This window comes from Piliocolobus tephrosceles, chromosome 19 (assembly GCF_002776525.5).
Source record: "Piliocolobus tephrosceles isolate RC106 chromosome 19, ASM277652v3, whole genome shotgun sequence".
Classification (NCBI taxonomy): domain Eukaryota; kingdom Metazoa; phylum Chordata; class Mammalia; order Primates; family Cercopithecidae; genus Piliocolobus; species Piliocolobus tephrosceles.
In genome coordinates this window covers 24,150,861-24,159,047 of record NC_045452.1, presented here as the reverse complement: position 1 = coordinate 24,159,047, position 8,187 = coordinate 24,150,861, and the positions used below count along the sequence as shown (strand labels likewise).

At 52.9% G+C, this 8,187-nt stretch overlaps 1 protein-coding gene across 1 annotated transcript in view; it reads right to left on the bottom strand.

Annotated features, from left to right (window-relative positions):
• Positions 1-4,651: 4,651 nt before the first annotated feature.
• The window catches only part of LOC111532671 (vegetative cell wall protein gp1-like), a 39,023-nt gene continuing 35,487 nt past the window's right edge, over positions 4,652-8,187 (bottom strand). The window contains exon 4 of the mRNA XM_031934595.1: positions 4,652-5,049. Within this exon, the coding sequence (XP_031790455.1) occupies positions 4,652-5,049 (398 nt within the window). The remainder of the gene's footprint in view (positions 5,050-8,187) is intronic.

Sequence of the window (8,187 nt, the reverse complement as noted above, 5' to 3'; positions counted from 1 at the left end):
CTCATGGCTCCTGAAGAAGATACAGTCGTGGTTCCCTCTTCCCAAGATGTTTCTGCTCACCTTCGCTCAGGACATGAGGTTGCTTAAGGGCAATGTGTGGGTTCAGAGCCGGCCTCTGCACTCACCTGCATTAGATCTCAGGCTAATTATTTATTGCTCTGAGCCTCAGTGTCCACGCCTGTACATGGGGATGGTCACTGTACTCACAGTGTTGTGAGGATGTTGTGGGTGAATGCAGGTAATGCACTTAGCACCATGCCTAGCTGGTGGGCGAGCTCTAGGAACGTTCTCTGTTGTCGTCCTCTTGAATCAGCCTTGCCTCTCTCCTCAGCATTCCCTCAGCACCTGCTGTAAGTCAGCGCCAAGCCCAGGGAGCCTCCTCCTGTGCCCTGGGCTAAGCCGCCAGCTTCGGGGCCTGGGAGCTGAGCGTCTGGATCTGCCGCGCAGGGGGAACAGCCTCTGAGAACTGGTGTGTTGGCTCCCACTGCTGGCGTGACAGACATCCTGAGGAAATATGTCACTTTACAGTAGTTTTCAAAGAAATGTCTAGAAAGCTGTATTAACCCTATGGGGGCCATTCATAGCCTGGACTTTTGTTAGGTCCTAGTCTGAGTTTTGTTTTGATTTGCTGAGGACCCGCCCTCTCCTGGGCCTCGGTTTCCTCGTCTGTAAAGCAGTAGCTACCTAGCGCAGAGGGCTGCCTATGTCAGATGAGACTGCTCCTGTGAAACGTGCTTTGTAACCTCAAGAGCACCTTACAGAGCTTTCGGTTCTGTTTCTGGTCATTCACCTGACGGCTATGGGCAGATGCCTGGGCAGGGTAATACTGTGTGCCCAGGCTGGGTGTGTGCAGCAGTGGGATGCCAGCTTGGCTCTCAAGGGCTCCCTGAGTTGTGGCCTCGCTAAAACCCTTTAACTTTGTAATTTTTAGAGAATGTGGAAGGCTTCACAGGCAGCCTTGCTCCTTCACAGGGAAATGATAAGCATCTTGTCCTGGTCACTGGTTCATCCCACATATGTTTTTGGAGCAGCTCCTTGTGGTGGGCACTGGCCTGGCCGATGGGGATGAAGCTGAAGACCAGAGGTCAGCCTTGCCTTTGAGAGCTTGGTCTAGGAGGAGGGATACGGAAACTCGCATCCAAAACCCTGATGACTGAGGTTCAGGGTGACGTGACACAGGGCCTGCACTTCTCAGAAGAGGCTCAGCCACAGGGCAGGATCGTGTCTAAATGCATATTGGCTTGTGTCCTCTGCTCAGAATCCTTCATCATCTCCTCTTTTTGCCCAGGGATAAAGTCGCAAAGCCTCTATGGCCTGTACTGTCCTGCTCCAGCTACATCTCCAGCTTTCTTGTTTCACTTAAATTACCCTGCAGGCCCTGGTGCCCTTCCTGGAAATCTACTTGCTCCCTCCTACCACAGGGCCTTTGCCCATGCCATGCCGTCTGCCTGGAGCTCTCCTCCAACTTCACCATGTGGTTACTTCCTATTTGTCTTTCAGGTCTCAGCTCAAATGTCCTAGATCCCCAAGGCTCAGGGTCCCTGTTGTACACCTGCTGTGCTCCTGTCACACTTTCTTACTAATTTGTATCATGGCTGTTATCAGATGATTATGTGATGATTCTTTTTCTTACCGCTGCATGGCACCATAAGCTTCATGACCACAGGGACCCTTGGGATCAATGCTTGCCATAAGGGCTGTCAATGTTTGTTGAATGAATAAGTGTTAAGGTAAGAGTGTGGAGGAGGTGGCATTTGAGTAAGACTTGAAAGAGGGCATAATTTCAATCTGTAGGGAGGAGGGAAGGGCATTCCTGCTGCAGGGAGCAGAAAGGCACAGGACAGGAAGCCAGCTTGTCTAGTTAGGTGGAGAGGCAGAATGAGACCTGGGAGAGGTCTGGAGAAGCAAGCGGAGCCAGATAGGGCTTTGTATTCCAGGCTGATAGGAACAAACTTGAATGATGAAGCCACTCAGGAACCACTGACAGACTTCTGAGCCGGGGGAGCAAAGTCAGAACTGGCTTTGGATAACTGTAATGAATCCGCCACAGGGATGGGTGGGCAGGGCAAAGTGGCTGCAGTCAAGAGGACCAGTTAAGAGTTGGAGAATCCACAGCTCCTGCTGCTTTCTGCTCCCCTGGAATCAAATGCTGATTTGGCAGTTATCCCCGAGAGCTTGCAGGGAAATGCAGGGCAGTGATGAGGAACCTCACACGGCGTGGCTGCTTCCAGAAGACCATCGCCTTGGTGGCAGGGCAGCTATTCCCGAGTCACTAGAGGGAGAGACGGAGTTGATTTAGCATTGGCATCTGCGTTTCTTGGCTTCTCCTGTTGAGAAGGCAGCATCCAGCTCTGCATCCCTGCACCTGTGTTCTGCTGCCTTCTATTAATAAGTGGTCCAGGAATCTTGATGCTGAAGGACCAATCTGTGGCAGAAGATGAGCAGAAACATTTCTGTCAAATGCCCAGCAAACAAGACTTCATGCCCTGTGGGGAGCCAGCAGATAAGAGTCAGGACTCTCGAGGACCTGAGGACAAATCCCAGCACCATCACTTAGCAGCTGTGCACCTTCAGGCATCTTCTAAGTGACTCTGGGCTTTCATGTCTTCAGTGGTGAAAATGGAGGCTGCCCTGGTGCCATGAAGGCTAAGGTTAAGTGACATATATGGATCCCCAAGCACGGGGAACACTGGAGGCTCAGGAAGTAGTGGCCGTTATCATGGCTGCGTTTTTCTCCATGGTTTGAATTCTTAGCAGGAAGCTTGGGTTTCAGGCTTAAAAATGAAGAGCATGTCAACAAAACAGGATGGAACAAAGTCTTTTCCCAGCATGCCTCAGCATGTGGCTCTGCCTTCCCGTGGAGCCCAGACAATGATATGGCTAAAAGTCTTGAGCTTTCAGGCAGAAATAATCCCAAAGGAAAGGAACTTCCTTATTGTCATCTTGTGACAAAGCGACGCAGGGGCCCTGCAGCCCGTCAGATTCAGCTCTGCCCCCTCCAAGCTGCTCTGTGCCTCAGTTTCCTCATCTGCAAAATGAGGCAAGAACAGTACCCACTTTATAGGGTTGTTGTAAGGATTAGGCAAGTTACTGCAGGAAGAACGCTTAGAGCATGCCTTTGTCACTGCGCCTGTCAGATCATTTCATATTCAGATTAACTCTTTGTAGTGCCCTGAGTAACTGTAGCGGCTTTGGAGAGAAGTCTGGGTTCAAATCGTAGCCTCTTCCTAGCTGTGTGACCTGGGCAAGTCTCTTAACCTCTGTGTGCACCCATTTCCTGCTCTGTACAATGACCAGGACAATCCCTGCCTCATGGGTTTGTTGTGAGGAGTGAATGGGATCCCTCAGGTAAGGGCGAGGACTCCCCTGAGGCAGGCAGCTCACTTGGCCCCGCCCAGCCCAGTTTACAGCTGAAGGAATTGGATGATTTAAAGACACACACTGGTGAAACCAGGCTGGCCCCAGCTCCAGTGAGAGTCCAGCCACTAGGCGCAGTGACTGCCGGGCAGGTGGGGGTGATCTGTGCACCCGGGGCTGCACGGGCTTCCCGTTTCTTGGCCTCTCCTCAGGTGTCGGCTCTCTGCTCACCTGTGGGGAAGATGGGTCAGTCGATTCACAGCAGTTGCTGCTTGTTGGCCAGACCGTGGTCTTCCCAGCGTGGGGTCTGAGAGTCTGAGGCCCCCCGACCTGCCCCAGCTGCCCAGTATCCAGTGCTTAATATATGACTGTGGGAGAGGCTGGTGCTGCCCACGCCATCCTCTTACATTCTTTCCCTTATTGGCCTGCAGACTTTTGGTCCCACTGACTGTCTTTCCAGTGTTTGCTGAGTGCTGGGAAGCCTGGTGGTTAAGAGTGCAGCCTCTGAAGACCTGGGTTCAAATACCAGCTCAGCCTCTTCCAAGCTGTGTGACTTGGGATAAGTTAAACTCTTTGCACCTCTGTAGCCCTCTCTGTAAAATAGGAGTGATAACAGTACCAAACTCATTAGACTGCTGCAAATATGAAGAACTGGGATGACAAAGGGAAATCTGCATAGTGCCGGGTTCATAGTAAGCCTGGATTCCTCTGGGTTGTATCATCCTCACTAACATCATTTTAATGGACATGGTGCCCTGCCCTGCACAGGATGCCGGAGACCCGAGAGAAGCAGAGGTGTCTCTGCCCTGCATATGCTCACAGTCCAGGGAGAGAGATGGATGCATCCCAGATTAGGATGGAAGAACAGTACCCACTTCTATCCTGGAGGGCAGAGTGAGGGGCAAACCTAGAGAGCAGAAGTTTCTGTGGGACCCCGTGAAACAAATCCTTGCCAAACATGTCAATGCTACAAGGCCCTGCAGGATTCCACCCTTGCCCAACTCCGCAGCTTCATCTTTTTCCCCTGCACTGGGCACAGTCCTCCTGGGCACAGCAGGTGGCTCTCGCCCACACCCCTACGTCTCGGTATTCTCTGGTCCTCTGTTTTGAAGCCCTCCCTGCCACCATAGCTTTAGAGCCTCCTCTGACCTTGCACCAGAAAGAACTGTTCTGAGCCCCCATGCTCCCTCCATGTGGGCTCAGAGACTTGCACAAAGCAGGGGCTCCTGTGGAATGAGGGCACAGAATGAGGGCGTGCCCACAGAGGCTCTCCACCCCTGCTGTTTGTGCACTCTCAGTATCCTTGTGCTTTGCAAGGGGACAGTGCGTGGCTTGGGGACAGGCACAGCAGGAGGCTGTGGGGAGTTTCCCGCTCTGTTAGCCAGAGGCTTTTGTAGGTTGCCTCCTGGAAGACTGCAGATGAAGCCCTGAGCTTGTGAGCAGGAATTCCAGCCCTCCCTCTTGGTGTGATTGAGTTAGCAGGCGGCCCCTCCCAAGAGGAAGGAGAGCTGGAGCTTGGTGAAGGATAAAGGTGAGGGCTGTGTGTCTGCTCACCAGAGCTGGCAAGTGAGGAAGGACATCCGCCTGCTCTGAAGGCACTCCGGCTCACTTTGCACAAGTCACTGATCTGCCGAGCAGGGCCAGTCTCCTCAATCAATCCACGCTGACAGATGGTAGTGGAATCAGTGACCTAGAGGCAGAAGGCTCCATTTGTAATCCTGGAGTGGCCCAGGCGCCTGGAGGAGGGCAGAGGAGTTTGTAATAAAAGGAGTGATACACTGTTTCCAAAAGCCATCTTTGAGCCAGAGGAAGAGGCAAAGGATTAATTTTGTTTATAGAATTGATACACTGATTCAGTTCAATGAGTAATTTTTGAGTGGACTGGGTTAGGAGGGAGGGGGAAAAAACTGGTCTACTGTTTTTGTTTGTTTGTTTGTTTTTTACTGTTCTTAAAGAGCTCCCAGTGTGGTAGGAAAAACAGGATCCATGCATTTGAGACAATGAGAGAACAACAGAAAACACTAATGTGATTTCAGAGGAAGGGGCTCTCAGTTATTGAGTGCCTGCCACTGTGCAATCTTGGGCAGCAACTTAACCTCTTTGAGCCTCAGTCTACTCATGTGTCCTATTGTGTCCATGTCATAGAACATGCAGCTAGTGTTAACAGTGCCTGGTACTACACTGAAACAATTTTTTTTTTTTTTTTTTTTTGAGACAGAGTTTTGCTCTTGTCACCCAGGCTGGAGTGCAGTGGCGCAATCTCAGCTCACTGCAGCCTTCGCCTCCCAGGTTCAGGCGATTCTCCGGCCTCAGCCTCCCAAGTAGCTGGGATTACAGGCACCCACCACCACACCTGGCTAATTTTTGTATTTTTAGTAGAGACGGGGTTTCACCATGTTGGCCAGGCTGGTCTTGAACTCCTGACCTCAGGTGGTCCACCCGCCTTGGCCTCCCAAAGTGCTGGGATTACAGGCGTGAGCCAATGTGCCCAGCCTATGCAGCTCTCTTGAGAGTCCCACAACACCTTATGAGTGAGGTAATTAAAAAAAAAATTTTTTTTTAAGTAAATACAGATGGGGGGGAGTCTCACTGTGTTGCCTAGGTTGGTCTTGAACTCCTGGCCTCAAGCAATCCTCACACCTCAGCTTCCCAAAGTGCTGGGATTATAGGTGTGAGCCACCACACCCAGTCCAGTGAGATAATATTATCTCCATTTTATAGCTGAGGAAACCAAAGGGGGAAGTGACTTGTCCAAGGCCACACAGTGCAAGAGTAACCTACGTCTTCCTGTTGGCTATGATGCCCATACACGTTCTTTTTCCAAATGGTACCAAAAGAGAAAGAGGCAGGCTTTCAGGGATAAAGAGGCCCAGCTGGCCTGCTCCTAGGACTGGGGAAGTTTCCAGGTGGAGGTCATCAGGGCAATGTTCTGGCAGGGTCTGAAAGGGCAGGGAGGGGGCTGCATGGTTATAAGAGGCAGGAGCTGACAAGAGCCTGGACTCCAGTTATCCGTCAGCATTCTTTATTCCTTCCCTTTCGAATGAGGCTCTGCGACAGATTGTCACCATCCCCAGGGCCCTGCATCTGAGACGCAAGTGAGCTTACGAAGAAGGGAAAGAATGGAGGAATGATGGGGCAGGCAACTCTAAGGAAAAGTGATTCACCATTCTTCATGAATTCTCTCAAGAAATTGAGGGTGCCCCCAACACCAGTCTTCAGGAAGCTCCCCTGCATTCTCCTATTTTTGTCCAGAAAACACGGCCCTGTGCTGAGCGCCTCTTCCACCTTTCCCTTTATGGCCCTGACCCCAGGAGAAGCCAGGTACTGGTCTTTTAAGTCTTGAGGCCTGAGAATTTGAAAATGAAACTCAAAAGAACAATGGGAACAATCAAAGGGCAGGGCCTCGCGGCTTGTTCAGCTCTGCCCCGGAAGAGCCTGGCATGCAGGAGGTGTTGGGGAATCAAGTCCCTAGGAATAGTCCTGACCTGCTTTGGAGCCAGCCCCCACTTTGTGAGACTGGACAGAAGCCAGAAGAAATCACTGCCTTCCTCAAGGACATGCTCCTGCCAAGGGGCCCAGGACCGCCTCGGGCCCTGCCTGGGACCCTGGGACCCTCCTTGGGTAGCCTGAGAAAAGGCTAAGCATTAACATCTCTGGCTAGGTGGGGTGAAAGGTCAAAAAGTAAAACCAGGCCCACTGGGGAGCTGTGTACCTCAAATATATGGAAATCTGGGTCCCAGACCACACCTGGTCCCTGTCAATCCCCATCTGCTGCTGGAAGCACTTTTCCAATCCCAACTGACTTGCAGGTTGGGTTGCTTCAGGAGAGGAAGCCACATACTCCCCTAACATCTAGGACAGACGGGAGCCTAATTTAGAATCGGCAATTTTAGCCAACATTAGGGACATCTAATCCAAACTTTCCTCACCCACAGGAAACTGAGGCCCAAAGTGGGAAGAAAATTTGGCCAGGTCAAAGGTCAGGGGCAGGATCACAAATTCTCAACGTATCCTACCCTTGCTGGCCTTGTCACTTTTGATGGCCCTGGGGGCGCCAACATCTACACTGGAGTTGCTCTACAATTGCGATTTTCTTTATAAAGAAGTCAAGCCCTTTCTTTGCTCTAGAAACACATCAGGTCTGTAAAGGAAGGCTGGAAACAGGCTGAGGCCTTGGCACCGCAAATCCTCTGCCTTATCGGCAAATTAATTCGGGACCCTGGGCGCAATCAGCCTGGCATTGCAGCTTAATGCAGCAGCAGAAGGCAAGTGGAGCGTCCATTTTACAGGTGAGGTACGTGGGCCTCCCTCCTCGCGTTTTCTGCGGTGGAAACTGAGGCTCTGAGAGGATCCAAGCCGTTCCTCCACGGACACCCGGCGCCCATGGGCGGGGACTGCCAGGGACCCAGGCGGGACCAGCTAGGCCTTGGGCTGCCCCCGGCCCAGAGGGCTCTTGGTGGGCAGGAGCCGCCCCCACGCCCTGCCCGACTAAACAGGTCACCGAGAGGAGGCCGGGCCCTCGCCCGCGGGCTTCCTGGGCCGCGAGAGGCGCGATTCTGGCATTGGAGGCTCCAGGGAACTCCAGAAATCCCAGAGAGATTCCGGGCCACCAACTCCCCAGAAAGTTGGCTCGCGGCCACCCCCAAGACGGCCCTGAGGCGCGGGCCAAGATGGCACTGGGCGGACGGCGTACTGCGCGCAGCGGCCGCGGAGAACCTCGCGCGACCCGGCCGTGAGGTGGGGGGGTGGTCTTCGCAGCCCCTGCCCGGCGCGCGCCGGCCTCGACGCCGCCGCACGCGGGTGGGCACGCGCGCGCCCGGCCCCGCCCCC